Below are 25,352 nucleotides of genomic sequence, written 5' to 3' on the forward strand. Positions count from 1 at the left end.
CAGATTAGAAGTGAAGATAGGACTAAGGCCCTTAGTAGTATAGATATGATACGTGAGAGGGTATATATTTAAAAGACAGATTCAGAAGTTGAAAGAGAGTAAAATTAGTGATTATGGGATACATTGATGAGAAACAGGATAGATTTTACAGGCTGCAAAACAGTCAGCTTTGCTAACTATATGAGGCAAGCAGAGTAAGACTATTAATACAAAGGGAACTGTGAAAGTATAAGTAAATTCAACAAACTAAGATTTATCAAGTATCTACAATGTAGAAGCAATGTGATAGATTTTGAAGTTAACAAATGAGAAATGAACATTCCTTTCAGTTCAGGAGAATGTAAATTCTAGTAGGAGGTATTTGGGAGTGGAGGTATATAGGACATATACACAAATAAATATAATATAGGTTAGAATGTGTTGAATACACATGAGGGGTTAAACAAAAAAGAATAGGAGATGAAGGGATTACTTTTAGCTGGTGCATTCAGAAAAGGTTTAATGGAAGAGGTGGTACCTGAGATTGGCTTTGAAGAAAGGGAAGGATTTCAACAGGTAGATATTTTGAGGGAATTGATTCTAGGTAAGGAATATGGATTATATAAAAGTATAGAGGTAAAAAGGGTAGGACAAGACTGGGGAATGTTAGTATCCAAGTATTACTGGAAATTGAGTAAAAGAGAGTATTATTAAAAAAGACTAGAAAGGAGAGCAGAAGCTAGACTATGGACCTGCATACCAGAATAAGTGTTTGTATTTCATTCAATAGGTTATGGAGATTTGATGAATTTTGAGAAAGACAGTGATATAATTAAACCTGTACATTTGGAATGTTGCTTTTGCATAATGTAAAAAATGAATTGGAAAAAAGTCCAGTGCAAAAGCTAGAAGTCAGACTGAGATACTCTAAGTGTTAATGATAGTCCTGAAAAGAATGCTTGAAATAGACTGGTAGTAGAATGAATGAAATAAAGGGGACAGATGCAAGAGATATTGTGGAGGCAGAATTCTCATATCTTGTAACTTACTGGATCAGTAGGGTGATGTATAGAGAAGAATCAAAAATAACTCTGTAGGTTTGAAACTGGGTGGCTGGGACAGTGGTGACACCTTCAGTTTAGAAATGGGGAAGTTATGAGGAGGGTCTGGTTTTGATGAATAAATGAGTTTGAGGTAATGAGACAGCAATCTTGATAGTGATGAAATAGTGTAAAATGTGGAGCTGAAGCTCAAGGGGGAAGATGAAGTTGGAGAAAGATTTCTGGGAATCATACATGTAGAAGTTATGCTTAGCCAGGATTCTCTGAATTCCTAGGGAAGGAGGAAAGGATCAATGGAGACATAGATATTGAGAAATGAAGGAGGGTAAGTCATGAAGCAGCCATCCTATGGACTTCATTTTCTCAGTGGAATAAGAGGATCACAAGCTTATATCAAGAGGGGTGGAGATGGGATTGAAGATCTGAAGAAAGAGGGAAGATATAGAACTGTTGTTGTGGAAGAGTGATAAAGAGTCAATAAAAGATGGATAAATGGCTTTCCATGTAGTTGTGAAGTTCCAATTGAGGTTTAGTATTACATATTTTTAGTGGATCCAGTCATGATGATTATATGACTTTCTCCACGAATGGCTCAGTGGCTCAGAATTTAGAGGGATTTGAGTGATGCTAGAAGTTCTTCTTATAGTGACTCTAATCTCTTTCTTTGAAACCATGTCCTGTTACTATTCTAGTACGTGTACCACACTGTCTTGGGGAAAACCTTCAGGCTCTTGGTAAGTAACACCGCTTAATATTGAGTAAGGACGAGGGATGTCTCTAGGTCATGCTATGCTTCCTTTCAGCTCTAATATTCTGTAAGTCATCCAGTTCTCTCACTGAAAGAGCTGAGTAGAGATTTCTTTGTGATCTGGGGACCTCAAAGATGCCCACTGGCATGAAAAAATGGGCTTTTTCCTGGTGAACCCTAAAAAAGCCCAAAGCCATAAAACATCAAACCAAAGTTGCTGCTCTGAGAATTAAAGTTGTTGGAGAGGGAAGGTTGTTTGTTAAGAGATCTCATATGAGCCATTTGTAGGAAAGATCAATGCTGAATGCCTGATTGTGCCTTTAGCAAAACTGAATGATGTTTTATTTCATGTCTTCATTACCCAAGTGAACTGAGACTGAAATATTTCTTCCTAGATTCTCTGCCTTTAATTATCCTCTTGTCCCCATTCTATTGCCCACTAAATGTGGTAGGAGATATTAACTTTCACATGTTGGTCTATCAGATTAACTTAAATGAAAACAAAACAAAACAAAACTATTTGGGTTGAAGGAAAATGCCTTCTATTACACATTTCAGTGCCTCTTTCTCTACTGTTCACCTATTTGGCACCCCATCTTTCTGTATGTTTTCCCCCTTTTCTCTCTGCCTTCATTCTTCATTAGAACAAGTCTGAGAGAGAGTGGTAGAGCATGAGGATCATTAGACAGAGGGAGTCAGAGACCGAGGTTCAAATCTCACCTCTGCCATTAATGAGTTGTGTGATTTGGGACAACATTTAACCTTTCTGTGGGTTCAGTTTCCTTATTTGTAAAATGAGAAAGTTGGACTAGATGATTGCTGTGCTTCCTTTTGGCTCTAATATTCTGTAAGTATTTAATTTAAAACCAACAAGAGGATCTGGCATTGGGGGAAATGATAGCCCACTCTGATTCATACATACAGAGATGTATTACTGAAATTGCTATGATAATACTGGTACAGTGTTAATTATGAAACAAAAAACATTATTATGTTTTGAGTCAGGAGTCAAAAAAGATGATCTGCTCTAACATCCTGATTTTGTAATTGAGGAAACTGAGGCATAAAATGAGAGGTAACTTGATCAAGGTCCCACATCTATATTATATTGGAGTTGGGATTTTAGCCTCTATCTGTTGCCAAACTGGACAATTTTCTCCCTGCTTCATCCCCCATCCCCCAAATTGTGGTGCTGTGCTTAGTCCATTTCCTATGCCTAGAATGTTCCTAGAATGTTTTGACTCTTCCCTACTTTTAGTGCTTAATGCAAATGCTACTTCCTTCAGGAAACCCCTCTCCTCAGACATTCTTCTTGTTGAGGTTCTTTTGTTTTGTTTTGTTTTGTTCTTGGTGAGGCAATCGGAGTTAAATGACTTGCCCAGAGTCACATTGCTAAGTAAATATCAGGTGTCCGAGGTCATATTTGAACTCAGGTCCTCCTGACTCCAGGGCCAGTGCTCTATCCACTGCACCACCTAGCTACCCCTTCTTCAGACATTCTGTAACAAGTTTTGTACCTTTCTAATTTACTTATCACATAATAGCATGTATTGTAACTCTGTATTGGTGTCTTTTCTTCTTGCTAGATTATAAATTGCCAGAGGGTAGGGACCAGATCTCATTTAAACTTTGCATCTCCCACAGTGCCCCGAAAGTGCTGTGAACAGAGTATTGTTGCTGCTAATATCAACAGGAAGTCCTTCTTCTGTGTGGAGAATATCTTCTATGACATTCTCAAACACCTTAGGGGAACATATATTGCCCTGTTTAATACCTCACTTGATTTAAAAATTTAGTAGCTTCGTGAATAACATTTTCCTTATAGTTATATCTTTATAAAGGCTGGTATAACATAGGGAACACATTTTATAAAGAGAGCCTTCAAGTTTTCATTTCATCATACTGAATCAAGTGCTGTCTTAAATTGAATAAATAATAAATAAAGTGGGATCTTACATCATCTATACCACAGTAAATGGTGGAAGACTGTGGTAGAATGAGGAGGGAAATACTTTTGCTCTGGGAGGGAATTTAGATGCTACTAAAATCACATTTTTAATAATAACAATAGCAGTTAGGCATTAATATTTATTAAGTACCTACTTTATGCCAGGTACTGGCAGAATGCTAGACATTTATATAGTGATTCACAGTTTGCAGAGTTCTCTGATTTAATTATCATCCCATGAAGTAAATATTATAGTGATCATTATCTCTAATTTTACAAATGAGCAAACTGAGACTAAGGGACTTGCTCTAGGTTACACAGCTAATAAGAGTGACAAGATTTGAATCCTTGTCTTCCTGACTTTAAACCAAGCCCTCTATTCTAACCTCCATACAACTGAGCTGCCTTGTTGTCTATATTCTGTTGGATTCTCTACCCAAATATAAGTCTGGTCTGCAAACAGTGTAGACCATTAATCTCTTTTCCTTGCCAGCCTTCAACCCAGCCTGTCTCCATAAAATATAGCACTGGTCATGAAGGAGATCCATAGCTATTTTAAACTTCATCTTTCTTTATAAATAGCCTCAAAGGAAAGACCTGATTTATAAACATTTTGTCTCTGACATAGAACTGAATTTTGCATGGGGAGCAGGGTGGAAACTAAGTTGTTCATGTCTTTAAAAAAATCCTAAATGACTTGAACTATAATAAACTCTTTTAGCTGGGTTGTGGTTCAGTGTAGTAATTGGTTTCTGTAATCTCTCTCAGCATAGCAGTATGGGTTCCACATCAAAGTTTAGGATGTGTTAGCATTACCATTATAGTCACAACTCCTTTTTTTTTAGGGTATGTGGTCTTTTAGTAAATATCATTTTGGGGTTCTCACTGAGTGGCTGTTTCAAAGCTTCTTAAACCCCCAAGCTTTTTATAATACCTTCTCTCTCTTCTTTTAGCAGAAAACTTTGCCTCCTTCTTTACTATGAAAGGAGATCATGTATTTGAGCTCCCAGCTAGGCAGCTTTGAATTCTCTTTTCTGTGCTTCAAAACCACTATAGTCAGTCCTTTCCCATATTTTCTTTGCTTGTTCTATAGTCTGTGGTGATGGGATGGCCCTTCTTATAAGGCCAAACTGCTATAATTATGTCCTTCATCCCTCCACCTTGTGTCTCTTTCAGAAGTTTCCCCCTTCAATACTCTCTCCAATATTTAGTATCTCCTTATCTATGTAGGGAAGGGCCCAAGTGTAGCTAGGCCAGTGTAGTGAGGCCCACCTGTGGCAAGGTCTGTGCTTGTGTGGCTCAAAGGGAGCCTCTCTCTCAAAGGGAGAAATAGACATTTCTAGCCTCTTCTTCCTTGACCCTTCTCCAAGGGTTTCATTTCTGCCAGGAGGAGAGGCAGGAATTTGGGGCTGGTGGTCCCTCTGTCCTCTTTAAAGGGAGGGGCACTGGGCTAGAATTATATTGCTCTATTCCCTTAGATATTAGACTAGGGGCTATGATTGGGTTAAGTCTAACTTCTGATCTCTGACAGTTTTAGGGGGATGGGAAACCTCATGCTCTATATTCAAGGCTTGACCCTTTTCCCACCAAGTACCAGTTTCACAATGAATATACATTATGAATAGCAAAAAAAAAAAAATCCAAATAATAGCAAAACAGAGATCAGGGAAGGTATACATAGGAGAATATGCATCAGACAATACAGAATAAGAGAGCTTATCTGGATTTCACCAAAGGGAAATTCCTTGAGGTCTCTAAGAGAAGCAGGCAGGAGACAGTGACTTGAAGGACACTGCCAGCTACTCTTATGTCTTCCCAGCATCTTTTCCTTCAGCAACCTGAAGTGGGGGGTGGGGTGAGGGCACTCTTCCATTTTCCATCTTAATGCTGGAAGCCAGAAGTACTTGAAATGAATGACTCAGTGCTTAAACAGTTGTAAAGAGCTGAGGAAATATGGAGCTCTCTCTCATTTACCACTATGCCTTGCCCTTCCTGCAGGGCAGGGTATTCGTTTCCAGCAAGGAGAGAGTTTCTCATGTCAATGGACTTTGGGACAGGGCTTAAATCTAATTGGCTTCTTCTCTAGTCCTTTACTCTTAAAAACCCTTCACTTGATTCTGTCTTTTCTTCAAGGTATCATTCTATATCTTTCTTTCCATATACAACTAAACTCCTGTTTGCTTCAAGTTATCACCTCCTATGAGCAGAATAACAGAATTTGAGAGTTTTAAGGAAGCTCAGTTGCCTTTTAGTTCAACCTATACACAAAAATAATCCCTGCTATAAAATATTTGACAAGTGGTCATCCAGCTGTGGAGCACTTAGAGCTTGGTCAGACATTGAAGATGCCAAAGTCATCCACTGAATCCCGAGTCTTTGCCAGTCATCTTGACTTTTGTCTTGCCATTGGACTTTGATAACTTAGAAGAGAAAGTGAGGCTGACACTTCACATAATTCTGCCTCACTTAAATCCAGTTTATGCATTAGTCAAAAGACATTACCCATATCATTTTACTATTTCATTCTTTTATTATCTTACTATTCAACAGTTTTACTATTTTTTTTTTTTACTTTTCAACTATTTTACCATTTTATTATTTTGCTATGTTAGTACTTTATCTAACTTGAAGTCCTGTGGCAATGGGCTTATGACTAAGAAGTGGGTTTGGATACACTGGGAGCTGTAGTCACAACACTGCGCACAGGTATTCCAGGCCATAGGGTCTTCTTCTTACTGGATTGAAGCAGCAGTGGGATTTGGCAGCCCCTTGGGTGTCTGATCAGCCCTTTTAAGGACTGCACTGTTTACCTCCTAGTGTGAGGAAGGGACTAGGAATGGTGCACTAAAAATTGTGTGCGTCACTTAACCCTGCTTACTTCAATGGGCAGAGATCCCACCCTGTGGTGGAAAGACAGAAAAAAGGTGCACAAGCTTTTGTGAAGATCATTCCACTCACCGTTGGTACATGGAATGTGTACGTGTTTATGGACAACATGAAATCCAGTAGACCTTAAAGACGAACAGCTCTTGATGCAAGAGAACTCATCAGGTGTCACATCCAAATAGCAGTGCTGACTGAACAAGGCTGGCAAATGAAGGCCAGCTTACCAAAGTTGGAACTGCATACACGATGAGGAGTATTGTAAAGCTGGTATAGGTTTTGCAATCAAATCTAATCAAGTCAACAAGCTTGTATGCCTCCCAGAAAGAGTAAATGACGGGCTCGTGACAATGTGATTGCCACTTGAAGGAAAGTGCCACAACATTATCATCAGTGTGTGTACTCCCACCATGAGGAACCCTGATGAGGTCAAACAAAAATTTTATGAAGACCTGGAGACCCTCATCATCAATGTGCTGAAAGAGGACAAGCTTGTAATTCTAGGTGACTTAAATGCCAGACTATTAGAGATGGCAGGGAGTCCTTGGGAGGAATGGAGTTGAAAACAGCAACAACAGCAGCAAAGATCACTTACTATGGAAAACTTGTGTATCTCATAACCTTCTCATCATTAACACTGTCTTTCATTTACTGAAATGCAGTAAAATTTCATGGATGAACTCTTAAAGCAAACATTAGCATTTAATAAACTATGTCACTGTAAGGAGAAGAGACAGGATGTGAGAGTGACTAAGGCAATGTGTGGCACAGAGTGCTAGACCCATCATAGACTTATCCTCTCTTAGTTAAACATTCACCTTCCACAAAAGTGGTGGCCCCAAGGCAGAATGACTATCAGAAGCCTTAGAGTCAACACATTAGAGTGCTTCTCTGTTGGTAAATAGTTTGTTGCTGACTTGGAGGAAAAGCTGAGCCAACACACAGTTGATAACAGTAGAGAAGAAAAGGAGTGGGCAACTTTCAGAGACTTAGTGTACAGTACTACATTTACTCATCTGGGCCATAACACTTGCAAACATCAAGATTGGTTTGATAAAAATGATAGGGAAACTTAGAAGCTACAAAATGAAAAATGAGAACTCTACAGGGTTTACCAATAGGATGGTTCCTCTGTCTCTAAGAAGACAGCATTCAACTCCATCAAAAGTAAAGTGTAAGCAAAGCTTAGAGAGATAGAGGATTCTTGGCTCAATAAGAAGGCAGATGAGATTCAGTTTTACATTGATAGTAACAATCCAAAGTGCTTTTATGATGCCCTGAAGGCTATTTATGGGCTGGAGTTTTTTGGTGTATCTCAGCTATTCAGTGTTGATGGAGCCACATTGATTAGTGATAAGGACATGATCCTGGAGGGGTAGGATGAACACTTCTATACTGTTCTAAACAGACCCTCCTCAATCAATGCTGAGGCCACTGACAGTATACTTCAGGTATACCCTCAGTAGCCAAACTTCCAACTGAAGAAGAGGTTTTGAATGCCGTTAGGCTCCTCTCATGTGGCAAAGCACCTGGTTCTGATTCCCTTCCAGCAGAGATATACAAGGCAGAAGCCCAGTCAGCATTGGAGTGAAGTAGATCTGTGTGCTTGCTCCTATGCTTTTTAGCATGATGTTTTCAGTAATGTTGTCAGATGCCTTCAACAAGGATGAAAATGGCATCAAGATCAGCTATTGCACTGACTACAAACTTGGCTACGAACCAAGACTTAAGTGGAGGGAGAGTTGGTAATGACTTTTTGTTTGCAGACGATTGTATACTATTGTTTCTTTGCTACTTGTGCTAACTTGTGTCTGACAATCATCACTAAGAAAACAGAGGTTCTCCACCAGCCAGTACTGCAACACCCATACATGGAACCATCAGTTACAGCAAATGGAGACATTTTGAATGCTGTGGATAAGTTCATTTACCTTGGCAGTATACTTTTCAGGGATGTGCACATAGATGATGAGGTTGATGCATGCATTGCTAGAGTTAGCTCTGAGTTTGGGAAGCTCCAAAGGAAAATATGAGAGGTAAGAGGTATTAGGCTGCCTACAAAACTAAAGGTCTGAACTCATTGTTGTATGCCTGTGACACCTTGACAGTCTACCAGCACCATGCCAGGAAACTGAATTGCTTCCATTTGAATTGTCTTAGGATGATTCTGAAGATCACCTGGCAAGATAAGGTACCAGACCCTGAAGTCCTTTCTTGAGCTGAACTGCCAAGCATTCAAAGTCTACTGCAGAGAAGGCAACTCTGATGGGCTGGCCACATTGTTTGAATGCCAAACATAAACTTGCCTAAAAGACTATTTTACGGAGAACTCACACAAGGCAAGTGCTCATGCAGAGGTCAAAAGAAGTGATACAAGGACCCTCTCAAGGTCTCTCTGAAGAATTCCGGAATCAACTGTGAGACATGGGAGACACTGATCAGGACTACCCAACATGGTGTGCCTACATTAAAGAAGGCACTGTGCTCTATAAGCAAAGCAAAATTGTAGTAGCTCAAAAGAAATGTAAGATGTACAAATTTAGGGATATCTCCATCCCAAATGTTCATATAGACTATTTGTGCTCAACCTGTGGTAGAGCCTTCCAAGCTTGTACTAGTCTGATCAACCATAGTTGTACACACTGTACATTGACCTTGACATCATGATGTCATTTTGGTCCTCTTTAAGTATAAAGGATAACAACAGGGATAAAGGAGAAAAGACAGTTTCTGCTTTCAAGGAGCTTACATTCTTCTTCCTCTCAATATGTCTGTATTTGTTAAATATTTCTCAATTACAAGTAATTTTTTTAACATTTATTTTTAAAAATTTTGAGTTCCACATTTTCTCCCTTCCACCTCTTGAGTAGGCAAGCAATTATAATATTGATTATACATGTGAAGACATGGAAAACATATTTCTATGTTAGCTTTGTTGCAAAAGAAAACACATAATAAATCAAGAAAAATAAAGAAAATAAAAAAGTATACTTCAATCTACTCAGAGTTCAGCAGTTCTATCTCTGGAGGTAGATAGCATTTTTATCATGGGTTCTTTGGAATTATCTTAAATCATTGTCTTGATCAGAGTAGATAAGTCTTTCACAGTTGATCATCATTAAAGTATTGCTGTTACTGTGTACAATGTTCTTCCAGTTCTGTTCCCTTCTTTTTGCATTAGTTCTTCTAAGACTTCCCAGATTTTTTTCAAACCATCCTGCTTGTCTTTTCTTACAGAACGATAGTATTTCATTACAATAATATACCTCAGTGTGATTGCTCTTTTCTAATAGATGGGCATCCCCTCAATTTCCAATTTTTTTCACTACTAAAAGAGCTGTTATAAATATTTTTGGGCAGATAGGTCATTTCTCCTTTTCTTTGATCTCTTTGGGAAAGATATAGTAGTATTGCTAGGTCAAAGGGTATGCACAGTTTTATAGCCCTTTGGTTGTAATGAGCTTACATTCTAATGGGGTAAGACAGAATGCAAAATGAGTTGAAAAGCAGATGTGGGTTTGTGGAGGAAGGGATGGAGGTATCTGCATAGAAATATCATGGCAAAGTCAATCTAGTGAGTAATGGCTGCTCTGGGCCTTTCCCCAAAATAGAAGTTCTAGGAAGAACTCACCAGTGGGAGAAGGGGCATGCAGGAGAAGTGAGGAGGTAACTGAGGCATAGTGGTGTAGTGGAGAATTTTCTTTCTTCACAATCTCATCAGTTCTTATGGATTCAATTATTATCTTTTTTTAATTAATTAATTAATTTTTAGTTTTCAAGATTCATCTCCACAAGATTTTGAGTTCCAAATTTTTTCCCCATCTCATCTCTCCCCCCACCCCAAGATGGCATGCATTCTATATACCCCTTCCTCTAATCTGCCCTCCCTTCTATCTCTCCCCCCTTCTCTTATTCCCTTCCCCTTCTATTTTCCTGTAGGGCAGAATAGATTTCTATACCCCATTTTCTGTATTTCTAATTTCCCAGTTGTACGTGAAAACAATTTTTTAACATGTTTTTAAGACTTTGGGTTCCAAATTTTCTCCCTTCCTCCCTCCACACCCACCATCATTGAAAAGGCAAGCAACTTGATACAGGTTATACATATGTAGTCATGCAAAACACTTCCATAGTAATCATGTTTTGAAAAACTAAAGTATATTTCCCTTTATCCTATCTCGCACTCCATTTATTCTGTTCTCTCTTTTGACCCTGTCCCTCCTCAGAAGTATTTGCTTCTGATTACCCCCTCCCCCAATCTGACCTCCCCTCTATCATCCCTCTGCTCTTTTGTCCCCTCCCCCCCCATTTTCCTGTAGGGTAAGATAGATTTCCATATTCGATTGAGTTGTATGTTATTCCTTCCTTAAACCAAATCCTATGATCCTATGAGAATGAGATTCACTCATTCCCTCTTACCTTCCCCCATTTCCCCTCCACTGTATAAGCCTTTTCTTGTCTGTTTCATGTAAGATAATTTACCACATTCTACCTCTCCCTTTCTTCTTCTCCCAGTATAACCTTTTCTCAAACCTTAATTTTATCCTCCAGATATCACTCCTTCATCTTCAACTCACCCTGTGCCCTCTATCTATCTATCTATCTATCTATCTATCTATCTATCTATCTATCTATATACATACATACATATAATTTTTTCCTTCCAATTTCCCTAATACTGACAAAGCTCTCATGAGTTACAAATATCATCTTTCCATGAAGGAATGTAAACAGTTCAACCTTAATAAGTCTCTTATGATTTCTCTTTCCTCTTTACCTCTTCATGTTTCACTTGAGTCATGTATTTGAAAGTCAAATTTTCTATTCAGCTCTGGTCTTTTCATCAAGAATGCTTGAAAGTCCTCTGTTTCACTTAATGACCATTTTTTCTCCTAAAGGATTATACTCAGTTTTGCTGGGTAGGTGATTCTTGGTTGTAATCCTATCTCCTTTGCCCTCTGGAATATTATATTCCATGCCCTGTGGTCCCTTAATGGAGAAGCTGCTAAATCTTGTGTTATCCTGATTGTGTTTTCACAATGCTTGAATTGTTTCTTTCTGGCTGCTTGTAATATTTTCTCCTTGATCTGGGAACTCTGGCATTAGGCTACAATATTCCTAGGAGTTTTCTTTTGGGGATCCCTTTCAGGAGGAGATTGGTGGATTCTTTCCATTTCTATTTTGCCCTCTGGTTCTAAAATCTCAGGGCAGTTTTCCTTGATCATTTCTTGAAAGATGATGTCTAGGCTCTTTTTTTGATCATAGCTTTCAGATAGTCCAATAATTTTAAAATTCCCTCTCCTGAATCTATTTTGCAGGTCAGTTGTTTTTCCAATGAGATAGTTCACATTGTTTTCTAATTTTTCATTCTTTTGGATTTGTTTTACAGTGTCTTGATTTCTCATAAAGTCACTAGCTTCCAATTGCTCCATTCTAATTTTTAAGGAAGTATTTTCTTCAGTAAGCTTTTGGACTTCCTTTTCCATTTGACCAGTTTTGCTTTTTAGGTCATTCTTCTCCTCATTGACTTTTTGGACCTCTTTTGCCATTTGGGTTAGGCTATTTTTTAAGGTGTTATTTTCTTCAGTATTTTTTTGGGTCTCCTTTAGCAAAATGTTGACTTGCTTTTCATGATTTTCTTGCATCATTCTCAGTTTTTCTTCTACTTCTCTTACTTGCTTCTCAAAATCCTTTTTGAGCTCTTCCATGGCCTGGGACAAATTCATATTTTTCTTGGAGACTTTGGATGTAAGAGCTTTGGCTTTGTTGTCTTCTTCTGGTTGTATATTTTGATCTTCTTTGTCACCAAAGTAAGATTCTATGCTCTGATTCTTTTTGTGCTGCTTTTTCATGATCCCAATCAATTGCTTTAGTTATAAACTCTTTGTTAAGGTAGGGGTCTGCTTCCAATGTGGAGAATGTACTATCCCAAGATTTGGGGGTTTTGTGCAGCTGTTTTCAGAGATACTTCTAGGGACCTGTAAATTTTCAGTTCTTCCAAGGTGCTATGATCAAGGGCAAGGCATTTATTCCTTTCCTGGCCTGTGCTCTGGTCTATGAGTGACCACAAGCACTCTTTTCTGTCTTGGAATTGTGAGGAGGATTTCTTCTCCGCTGCCACTACAAACTCCACCATGCCAGCTCTCCTCCTCGCCCCAGGCCGCCACCCCCAACTGTGACCCAGATCTAAGTACAGGCAAAGCAAGAGAATCCTGTACCAGCAGAGATTCCTGCAATCCCCCTCTGATCAGCCACTCAATTCCCAGTCTGTGTGCTGGAAGCTCTGGAAGCAGCCACGACCCCAAGGCCAAGCTGGGGACTGGGGCTGGGACCGACTGTGCTTGTCTCTCACCACAGACACAGACTTTTCCCACTGACCTTCTAAGTTGTCTTTGGCATTTGTGAGTTGAGAAGTCTGGAAACTGCCACAGCTGCCCTCAATTCAGTCCTCTGAGGCCGGCTCCAGGTTTGCTGAGGCCTGCGTACCCATGCCAAACTGCACTTCTCTCCCAGTCTAGCGTGATATACCTTTCCAATCAACCATCTAGGCTATGTTGGGCTGTAAATTTGTTTCACTCTGTCTTTTTGTGGGTTCTGCTGCTTTAGAATTTGTTTAAAACCACTTTTTATAGGTATTTGGAGGGGTTTGGGGGAGAGCTCAAGCAAGTCACTGCTTTTACTCTGCCATCTTGGCTCCACCCCCAATTATTATCTTTGTAAAGATTTCATATCTATTTATCTGGCTTTATTTTCTTTCCTATGCTCTTGTCCATCACCACCTGTTAGTTGGACATTTACACCTAGGTGTCTCATAACCATCTGAAATAAAAATGTATGCAAAATACTACTCATAATTTTTTTCCCCTGAAACTTGCTGTCTTCCAAATTTCTTTACTTCTATTAAGGGTTCTACCATTCTTCCTGTAACGTAGTTTCCACAACTAGGGAATTGTTTTGATTTTTCCTTCACCCTTATCCCCCTCTTCCCTAATGTTTGATCTTTTGTCAAATCCTATCAGTTCTTCCTTTACAACATGCCTTGCATCCATTTCTTCTCAACCTCCTTTCTCCTTTTTACATTCACATGAATGAATGAAGAATTTATTAAGTTCCTATTATGTGCAAAGCACTATGCACTGGGAAAGTGGAAACAGTTCTTGCTGTCCAGGAACTTACATTCTAATAGGGAAGACATTTAGGAAATTTTAGAAGGAATTCAGATAGACGGGACCAATGGTCCTTAGGGTACAGCAGCAAAGCAGATGATAATACATCTTTAATGTTATTTAATGAGGGAAAAACTCTGTTTCTGCTATTGAACTATGTGACAATACCAAGGACATTAGTGGTAAGAATCTACTTTTCTGGGGCTCCAGTAGATGTGGCTGCTTGGGAAACAAGTGTCTATAGAACTAGTTGCATGGTTGCATTTCCACAGAAGTTGCTTTCCCAGATGGTGGTTGTAGGGGCAGAGCTTGAAGCAGGGTTGGTGGTCTGGAGGACACTGCTATTTCCAGTGCTCTTGGGTTCAGTGTCCTAGGCTATATTCATCTGGATCTGAGAAGAGGTGGTGGTCCAGGTAATAATGGCAGTGGCCAGTTCTCCTGGAACATGCTCCCTTTCTATTCTTCAGGGTTTCTTGCTGCTTCACCAAGACTCACTTGCTTTTCCTGTAGTTGGCAATTGGTAGGCATTTGGTAGCTACTGTCCTATTTCATGCCCTCAATAACTCTTGACCTGCAATTTTTGCAGTAGTCTCCTAGTCTTTCTCTTCTTCAATTCATTATATGACCATCAGTCAATTAGTAAACATTTTTAAATCACTTATTATGTCCCAGGCACTACATTAAGTGCTGGAGATACAAAGCAAGATAAAAGACAGTCCTTGCTCACAAGGAGGTCACATTCTGATGGAGATAACATGCAAACAACTATGTACAAACAAGCTATGTACAGGATATCAACAAGGGGAAGGCACTAGAATTAAGAGGGATTGGGAAAGGCTTCTTCAACATGACAATCAAAATAATCTTCCTACATAAATGTGACCATATCACTATTAGGCTTGAGAATCTTTAATGGTTCCCTATTGCTACATCCTGGCATTTAAAGACCTAGAAGGGATTGATAGCTAACAGTGGATAGTGGAGTAAAGATCCAAAAAGATCTTGACAGGCAAGAGTATTAGACTGAATCTAATAAGATGAAATTCAGCAGGAATAAATGTAATATTTGAATTTATGCCACATGAGGCTCAGTTAAAGGAATATTTAGCCAGGAGAAAGAGAAGACTTGTGAGGGTTAAGACAATTGTGTTCAAGTATTTGAAGGACTGTTATATGGAAGATAGATTAGGATTGTTCTGTTTGGCCTCAGGGGTCAGAACCAGCAGCAATGGGTGGAAGTTATGAATAGCAAAAATTTAGATTTGATTGGCAAAGGGGGAAGGACCTTACAAAAAATTAGAAAAAGTACCACAAAATTGGAATAGGTTGCCAAAAGGGAATCAAGGCTGCCATGTTCATAAGATGCTGATTCTAAAGAGGTCATCTAGTCCAGTAGTTCCACTTCTGGATAGCTCTGATTGCTAGGAAATTTGTCCTTTTATCAGTCTTAAATTTGCCTCTGCCTCTTTCAGTCATGGACATGAGCCAGACTGTAGTGAAGAAATAATCTTAGTAAAGAGAACTTGAGAAAATTCATAAGCTCATTATTACTAGCTGTATGCAAGAAATATGCCAGAAAGAGTACCTGCTATTTCCTGGTGAAATCACAGAATCACAGAATTTAAGAGTTGGAAGGGACTTTGGTATTAGCCCATATCTAAAAGGAATTTCACTCTCTCATATCTGATAAGTGGCCATATGGCCACTTGATGATATCCAATGAGGAAGAATGCACCACTCAAGATAGAAAGAGTACTGGTTCTGGAACTGGAGGATGTAGGTTCAAATCCTGCCTCCAATGGTTACTGCTTATGTGACTTTGGGCAAGTTAGTTAGATTTCGTGGGTTCCTCATCTGTGAATGTTATTTGTAAAATGTTATTTTTATACTGTCTGGCCAGGTAGTTTGCAATATACTATAACATTGTATTAGCTTGCTTATATTTTTTATTCCCATTCATGTACTTACTTTCTTTCACCCTATGCTTCATTGTATGTTTAATTAACATACAATACTACTCCTTCCCTTTTCTATCAGATTTTTTGAAAAAGGTATATACTTAAAAATTTTTTTTACCCCAAAATAAAAAATAGGTATACATTTCCATTGTTGTATTTAGTCTTCAGCCCTATTCTATAATTTAATATCTGTGTGGTGGTTATCCTTTTGAGTCAACATTTCAAGTTCACTTTACTTATTACCCATATTGCATGCATTGGTTTATTAGGCATTTTAGGCCATTAATAGTATTCTTCATTCATAAGTATCCTCTTCCTATATAAACTCTTCTATGAATTAGTGCATACCTCTTCCAATGCATTTCCCTTTCAAATTTCTTGTCCTCCATAGAACCTGGCATTTTGGGCAGTTCCTTTCAAATCTTCATTTAAAGGCAGTACAGCAAATCTTCTGTGAAATTAATTTATTTTGATCTTTATCAGAGGTACTCCATTGCTTGTGAGGTGCCCATTGTTATGTTGTTGTAAGCTGTCGTATAGAAAAACAGATCCTGGTCTTAAAAAGCACTTAAGTGGCCAGCTGTTCAATGAAAATAGCACTTGTACATTCACATCTTTCATTTTCTTACCCAGAATTTCAAAGTTAGTAAGATGCAGGACTTTTCTTCCCCCAAATATATTTTTCATTCCTATGTTAATCACAAAAGTATGTCATGATTGGTGAGTTTGATGAGTCTATCACATTTGGGCAGATAATACTAGAAAGATAGCAGCTAACTAGCTAGGTCAGCTACACACTGTGTATCTCACATCCTTGTTACTGTATGCTTCTGCAGGAATTCACCATCCACTATATTTGTTTTTGCAGTCCAGTAGCATGAGTTCTGTCACAAGTTGGTACCTGTGAATCCTCCTTAGTGCTTGTTGAGTATAGATTTTTTTTTATCATCAGAAGTTTTGGATTCATCTTTTATGTCCAGAGTTATATGTCTTGTATAGTTCCAAGTGTGCAGAATATCTGCTCTTTCTCTTTCTCCTTTGTTTCTTTTACTTGCCAACCACTTAGCAATACTTTAGATTCCCTTCTACTTCCTTAGTTTTTTCTTACTAGATTATTTCTCCTTTTCTATCTATAAAATTTTTATTTTATCTAATTAGTGATAGCATTATGTACAATACTCTCTTAAAGGAAGCCAGTCAATAAATGTGTATAACATTTGCTTGCTACTCAGCTTTGAGTTAGAAACTGGGAGTAAGTGAGGGGAAGAGAGAATTTATAAGAATAAGACAGATTGTACTTGGGGGAGACTGGATGTATGCCCATGAAATCTATGTAAGTAGATTTTTACGTATTGTAGTAATACAGAGAAGAGAATTATTTTGAAATATTTTAAGATACACATATCCAGAGAACTGATGGGAATGGAATACCAGAGGGAGTAGAATAACAGAAGTAGGGTGGTAGAGGGAGAGAACATGGCATATGTGGGGGAAATTGAAGAAGCCATCTTGCTAGAGCTGAAAGAGTTGGTTACCAAGAAAAGAAGGGTTGGTTATTGGTTACTAGGGTAAGGCCTCAAGTATGAAGGCTCTCAAAAACCAGGCTGAAGAGTTCAAGTTTGATGAAAACAGCCACAGAAAACTAGTAATGAGACTCTCACAAAGTCAGGAAAATGATAAGGTTAGAGCTGTCCTCTTAGCATGTTAGCCAGCTGTCAGTATGGAGGATAAATTATAATTTAGAATATAAACTTCTGAAGGGCAGGGATTCTTTGTTGCTGGTTTTTTTTGGGGGGGGGTATAACCAAACACTTGTGCATAAGGCTGTTAAATAAATATTGAATTGAATTTATTTACAAAGGAAGTATATCTGAGTATTGGCGACCTGTTAGGATTTGTTGGTAAGGAACAGTGTTATCTTGGACCAGACTTATATTAGTAGAGATGTAGAGGAAGGGCTGACTGAGTTTGAGACACATTGCAAAAGAAGAATTAGACTATCTCATACTTCTTCTTGTGTGTGTGTGTGTGTGTGTGAGAGAGAGAGAGAGAGAGAGAGAGAGACAGAGAGAGAGAAAGAAGGAGAATGTGGCTCTCTTTAGGAAGTTCCATGTGGCCCATTTACCAACCAATCAGTATCCTCCCCTCTAGCTCTATGAAGGTTAAGAGAGATATTAAAGCACTAGAATCAAGCAGACAGATGCTAATGTAGGGGGTAGACATACTGGGCACCAGAGAGCTCACAGTGATAGCCCAGTGGTAGAAGGGTGTACTCAGATCCATGTATCTATGTCACTGGATCCTTATGCATGGTTATAGTTTTAGTATCCTGTTTTTGATGATGATCTGTGTCACTTAGGGAAGGTTCACCCAAGTCGCTTCCCCCATCTATCCTTGGGGACAGACCTCCTGCCTCAATGAGAGTGAAGCTTGCTTGTCCTGGTTAGTATCATGAGTTACTCAGTGAAGAGTGTACTATGTATATGTACTTCCAGTGATCATTTGCATCTTTTATCTCATTAGGTTCACTGGAGCCAGCCTTCCTCCCCCAGTTATCAGCAGTAAGAACTGGCTTCGCCTTCACTTCACATCTGATGGCAACCACAGGCTGAAGGGATTCAGTGCCCAATATCAAGGTAATAAATTGATCATTTATTATATAGACTAATTATTTAATACCACTTTGCTAGAGAAAATTTTCAAAGTTTTTTTCAGGTGAAAAGGCATTGAGAGATTTTATACTTTTCTCTGCCTTTAATATAGTGCCAATCTATGTTCAGAGTTTTCAAAATTTTCAGAATTTCTTAATAATGTTTGTATATATACATACATATGGATATGGATATGGATATGGATATGGATTTGGATAGGTGTATGTATGTATATATGTCTCCTAATTCTGCTCAAATCTCTCTTCATCTGTTCATTCAGGTATTCCCAAGTTTCTCTGAAGTGGTTCATTTTTTTTCATTTATTATGGCACAATAAATAATATTGTTATATTCATATAGTATAAATTGTTAAGCCAATTCCCAATAGATGTTTTTGGTTGTTTGCTACTATAAAAGAAGCTACTATAAACATTTTTGTACATTTAGATCCTTTTCCTTTTTCTCTGATTTCTTTGGGGTATAGGCCTAATAGTATCAGTAAGTATGTATAATTCAGTGATTTTTGGGTTATAGTTCCAAACTGATTTCCAGAATAGCTGGATCAAATCACAGCTTTCCCAATGTGCTGTTTTCCCCATGGTCCCTTTAACAATTGTCTTTTTCCCTTTTTGTCATTTTTTTTCACTTTGATACTTATCTTGACTTTTTCTGACAATGGTGTTCTTATGTCTTTGAAAGAAAAAAGTGAGTTTCATGAATAAAAATCATCTTTTTTCCAATCTATAGTATTCCAGTCTTTATAGATCTTAAGACAGATATTCCTTACCATATTGGGGAAAAGTCTTTTTTTTCCTGTGTGTCCTAACAGAAATAAGTGTTGAAATTTGTCAAAAGCTTTTCATCATTTATTCATCTGATCATGACAATTTTGTAATTTTTGAGATTAATAATTATTATGGTTATAGTTTTTTTAAAATATTGAACCAATTCTCACTTCCTGGTATAAAGCCAACCTTGTCATGGTGTATAATTTTTTAATGTTATTATAGCCTGTTGGCTATAACATTTAATATATAAATATTTATATATTATATTTTAAAATATTTATAATATACAAATAACAGAACTTTAATATTTTGGCGTCAATATTAATTAGACATATTGGTCCTAAATTTTCTTTTTCTGCTTTGTCTTTCCCTGGTCAAGGTAAGAAATGAATCATAGAAAGAGATTGAAAAGGTCCCTTTTTCTATTATTGTAGTTTATGTAATATTGGAATTAACCTTTCTTTAAATTTTTGACATAATTCACTTGTAAATCCACTTAGTTGTGGATTTATTTTTTACCCATGGGAGTTCATTTACAGCTTTCTCAGTTGCTTTTTCTGATAAGGAGGCTATTATAAAAATCAATTTCTTCAGTTGACCTGGGTATTTTATATTTTTGTAAGTATTTATCCATTTTATCTCCATCATCAAGATTATTGCCATGTCACTGGAAAAAATAATTATTGATAATTACTGATTCCTTTATTTCTTCTTTATCACGAATTCTAATTTTCCCTTTTTGATATGAATAATTTGGTTTTCCTTTCTTTAAAAAAAAAGTGTGTTTATTTTATTTTATTTTTGTCCAAAAAGCAGCTTCTGGTTTTGTTAGTTCATTTTTTTTTAACTTTAGGTTTTGCTAATCTCTTCTTTGATTTTCAGGATTTCTGTTTTTGTGTTAAGTTGAGGGATTTTGATTTGGTGCATTTCTAGTTTTTTAGTTGTGTACTGAATTTATTGATTTGTTATATCTTTTATTGATGAAAGCCTTTAGAAATATATGTTTAAGTTTTGGCTGCTGTTCAGAAGTTTTGGCATATTGTTTTTGTCATTTTAATTAATAAAATTGTCCATTGTTTCTATGATTTGTTCTTTGACTCACCATTTCTTTAGTCTTAAGTTACTTAGTCTCCAATAATTTTTTAAGGCAATATAGATACCTATGTGGATATCTATATCTGTATTTATATACGTATATATGTATGTATATGGCATGGCTAAGAAATATATAAATTCCCTTGTTTTCCAATTAGTTGCCAGAAATCTTTCACTTCTAATTTTTTAGAAGTCCTATTCAAGCCCTTAATGTCTTTAGTTATCTTTGTGTTAGATTTTTCTAAGTCTATATCTCCCCTCAATAAATTTAACCTTTTGATGCTATACTATACATTGCATATATAAATATTAATATTAATTTCATATTTGTGGTACCTTTAAGCATAATGTAGTTTCCCCACTTTTCTTTTTATCATGTCTGTTTTTACCTTGTCCTTTTCTGAAGTCATGATGAATACCCCTGTTTTTGACAGTTTATTTCAAGCTTGGGAGATTCTGCTCCAATATCTCACTTAACTCTCTGTGAATCTTTGTTTCACGTGTGTTTTTTGTAAACAATATATTGAATTCTCCTTTCTATTATATTCCAATATCTTCTTCCTTTTCGTTAGTGAGTTCATGACATTCACCGTTATGGTCATTAATGCTATTCTTTCTTCAGTATTATTGCCTTGTTCTTTTTCCACTCCTTTGCCCTTTCTCTTCTCTTTACAATAAAGAACAATGTAGTAAGAGAGGAGTTTGCCTAACACTTGTGTTATATAAAAGATGAGACCCATTTCTCTTCTCTTGCTCCTGCTCTGATCACAAGTATTTAATCTTTCTCCTTGACTTTTCTTCATACTTCTTACCCCACAATGTTGGAGTTTGTATTGCTTATGATTAGTTCTTTCTATGTCCTGCCTTTCTTCTTAAAATCTCCTCACCTTCTCTCTAGCCCCTTCTATTTCTTGTAGTGCATTTCTACAGCATGAGTGTGTGTGTGTGTGTGTGTGTGTGTGTAAGTGTGTGTTTGATGTAATTGTGTCTGATTCTCATGAAAGTGAAGTTCATGGAGTACCTGTTTACCCTAGCCTTTTTATGCTCTTCATCTCATGGACATTTATTATGTGAAAAAATGAGTTCTTTTTTCCTTCCTCCTCCTTTCTTCACCTATGACACTTCTCCTGAAGCTTTAAAACCACATCAAACCACCCTCAGGTCCTTTGCCTGTCTTGTTTAACTTTCTCTATGACCTTTGACCTATTAGAAGACACTTGTCACTTCCCTCCCTATTACCTTATAAGCATCCTTACATAGTCACTTCCAGTTAATCAGATTGTTTACCTTCATATATTTCTCTTATCTCCTGCATTTTCATTCCAGAGTATTTACTCAATTCTCATCTTTTCATCAGGGATGCTTGGAAATCCTCTGTGTCATTAAGAATCTGATTTTTCTTTGTAGAATTGTACTAGGATTTGCTGGATAAATTATTTTTGATTCTAAGTCCTTATCTTCTGTCTTTTGGAATATATTTTAAATTATCCTTTTATTGTGGCAGCTGTCAAGTCTTGCGTGGTCTTGACTAATGCTTTTCTGCATTATTTCTGGATGTTTGCAGTATTTTTTTCTTTGACCCTGGAAACCCTGGATTTTGACCATGACATTCTTAAGAATTTTTGTCTTGAGCTTTCTTTCAGGAAGATTTTTATTATTTTCACTTTGCTCCCAGATTCTAAGAGATCTGAGTAGTTTTTATACATTATTTCTTGAAATGTGATAGCCAAGTTTTATTGTTTTATAATGATTTTCAGGTAGTACAATGAGTTTTAGATGCTCTCTCCTTGAGGTGGAAGGGAGGGAGAGAATTTGGAACTCAAAATTAAAAAAATAATATTAACTTATCAGAATTATGGATAAGAGAAGAATTTATAAATAAACAAGAGATAGAAAGCATTGTGAAATGTAAATTGGATAATTTTGACTACATTAAATTAAAAAGGTTTTGTACAAATAAAACCAATGTAGTCAACATTAGAAGGGAAGCAGAAAATTGAGAAAAAAAAATTATAGACAATTTCTTGGATAAAGGTCTCATCTCATATATAGAGAACTTTGTCAAATTTATAAGAATATGAGTCATTTTCCAACTGATCAATGATCAAAGGATATAAGCAGGCAGTTTTTTGATGAAGAAATCAAAGCTAATTATATGAAAAAATTGTCTATATCATTATTGAATAGAGAAATACAATTTGAAACAACTTTAAGGTTGATACATATCAGATTGGCTAAAATGATAGAAGGGGAAAATGACAAATGTTGGAGGGAATGAGGAAAAATTGGGACACTCATACACTGTTGGAGGAACTGTGAACTGACCCAAACATTTTAGAGAGAAATCTGGAATTATACCCAAAGAGTTATAAAATTGTGTGTGCCCTTTGACCTACCAATACCACTATTAGGTCTATTTCTTAAGGTGATTAGAGAAAAAGGAAAATAAAGTATATGTTCTAAAGTATTTACAGCAACTCTCTTTGTGGTAACAAAGAACTGGAAATTGAGGCATTGCCCATCAATTGGAGGTTGGTTAAACAAGTTGTGGTATATGAGTGTAATGGGATACTACTGTGTTGTTAGAAATGATGAGCAGGTTAATTTTAGAAAAACATGGAAGGACATGCATGAAATAGTGAAGAGTGAAATGAGCAGAACCAAGAGAACATTTATACAGTAATAGCGATATTGTTCGAAGAATGACTGTGAATGAATAAATTATTCTATTAGAAATACTTAAATCAACTACAAAATATGCTATCTATTTCCAGAGAAAGGACTGATAAATAGAAGTATGCATAATATCATTACATATCTACTTCTACATCTACATCTACATCTATGTCTATATCTATATCTATATCTATATCCATATCTATATCTATATCTATATCTATATCCATATCTGTATCTGTGTCAAATGGTGGCCTCTGGTGTAGGGAAGGGGTAGGGAGACAGTTTGGAACTCAAAATGTAGCAAAAAATAAAATTAATAAGAAATAACAAAAAAGAATTTTAAAAATATAATGGGAAATATTTAATGAAAGAAATAAAAATATATTAAAAAAGATTATGTCTCCTTGATCTGTTTTCCAGCTCTTTGTAAAAATACTATATACTTTTTAAAAAAAAATTATTTACTTTTAGTTTTCAACATTCACTTCCATAAGCTTTTGAATTTTAAATTTTCTCTCTCTTGCTCCCCATCTCTCTCCCCAAGACAGTGTGCAGTCTGTTATAGGTTCTACATATACGTTCCTGTTAAACATATTTTCACATTAGTCATGTTGCAAAGAAAAATTAGAACCAATAGGAGGAAACACAAGAAAGAAGAAACAAAACAAAGCAGAAGTAAAAGAGCAAATAGTATGTCTCAATCTGCATTCAGACTCCATAGTTCTTTCCCTTAAAAACACTATATACTTTACATTTTCTTTTTTTCAATCTTTTGATTTTGTTTTAATATTTCTCATTGTTTCATGAAGTCATTATTTTTTGTTTGGTCTATTCTAACTTTCAGGGTGGTTAATTCTTAAGTAGGGCATATTACCATTTATTCAAAGATAGTAATTGTCTGCCATTTTTTCCTCCCTAGCTATTCTGTTTTGCATCTCTGGTTCCATTCCCCTCTACTGCACTCCCCTGACCCCCACCCTGCCCCCCATACTCCTATATGCCTTGGCTAGGTCATTCTTTTCTCTGAGATTATACTTGGATTCATTGTGAATTTATGGAGGAAAAGAAGGGGACACATATATTTTTAAAATAAATTTATTTATTTATTTTTAGTTTTCAACATTCACTTCTATAAGCTTTTGAGTTTTAAATTTTCTCACCCTCTCTCCCCTCCTCCTTCCTCAAAACAGTGTGCAATCTGATACAGGCTATACATATACATTCATATTAAACATATTTTCATATTAGTCATCTTGTAAAGAAGAATTAGAAGCAATGGGAGGAACCACAAGAAAGAAGAAACAAAACAAAACAAAACAATAAAAGAAAAAAGAGATCAAATACTATGCTTCAGTCTATATTCAGACTCCACAGTTCTTTCTCTGGATGTGGATAGCATTTTCCATCATGAGTCTTTTGGAATTGTCTTAGATCCTTGCATTGCTGAGAAGAGCCTATCAAAGTTAGTCATTGCACTGTGTGGCTGTTACTGTGTACAATGTTCTCCTGGTTCTGCTTACTTCACTCAGCAACAGTTCATATAAGTCTTTCCAGGTTTTCTGAAGTCTGCCTGCTCATTATTTCTTATAGCACAATAGTATTCCATTACACTCATATGCCACAACTTGTTCAGCCATTCCCCAGTTGATGGACATCCCCTCAATTTCCAATTCTTTGTCACCACAAAAGAGCAGGTATAAATATTTTTGTATATGTGAGTCCTTTTCCCATTTTTATGATCTCTTTGGGATATAGACCTAGAAGTGGTATTGCTGAATCAAAGAGTATGCACAGTTTTATAGTCCTTTGGGTATGGGGGAACACATTTATTAAGTGCTTACTATGTGCCAGGTACTGTACTAAAGCACTTTACAGATATTATCTCATTTATTCTCCTTCTGGGTTTATTTCTTGGCCTTATGTATTCTTTGTCCAATGTATTTTGGCATTGTATTTGGCATAGTTTCCCGCCTTATATCTTAAGCCTCAGTTTCTGGATCAGTGGCTTATGTTAAGGTCAAATTTCACTTCTGTACTCTTGGATGATGTTTCTGTAGAAATTGTCTGGCCATAACCTCCTGGTATGATTTCATCAGCTCCCATGAATTCAATTGTCTCTCTGTAGGTGATTCTTAGATTTTTATATCCAGCCATAACCTCCCTCTTCATGTCCAGTTTTACATCTCTATCAACTTATTAGACATTTCTAGCTGGATATCCTGTAGACATCTTAAACGCAACATGAGCAACTCAGAATTCGTTATCTTTTCCCTCAAACTTGCTTTTCTTCCAAACTTCTCTATTACTCTAGAGGACACCACCATTTTCCTTAGTCAACTAGGCTTAAAGCCTAGATATCTTCATTGATTCCTCACTTCCTCTCACCCCAAAGATCC

At 36.8% G+C, this 25,352-nt stretch overlaps 1 protein-coding gene across 1 annotated transcript in view; it reads left to right on the forward strand.

Annotated features, from left to right (window-relative positions):
• Positions 1–25,352, forward strand: part of CSMD2 (CUB and Sushi multiple domains 2) — a 914,813-nt gene that overhangs the window by 466,855 nt on the left and 422,606 nt on the right. The window contains exon 6 of the mRNA XM_027864466.1: positions 18,267–18,379. Coding sequence (XP_027720267.1) covers positions 18,267–18,379 — 113 coding nt within the window. The remainder of the gene's footprint in view (positions 1–18,266; positions 18,380–25,352) is intronic.

Source organism: Vombatus ursinus, unplaced genomic scaffold (genome assembly GCF_900497805.2).
Source record: "Vombatus ursinus unplaced genomic scaffold, bare-nosed wombat genome assembly UNPS02014775.1, whole genome shotgun sequence".
Taxonomy (NCBI): domain Eukaryota; kingdom Metazoa; phylum Chordata; class Mammalia; order Diprotodontia; family Vombatidae; genus Vombatus; species Vombatus ursinus.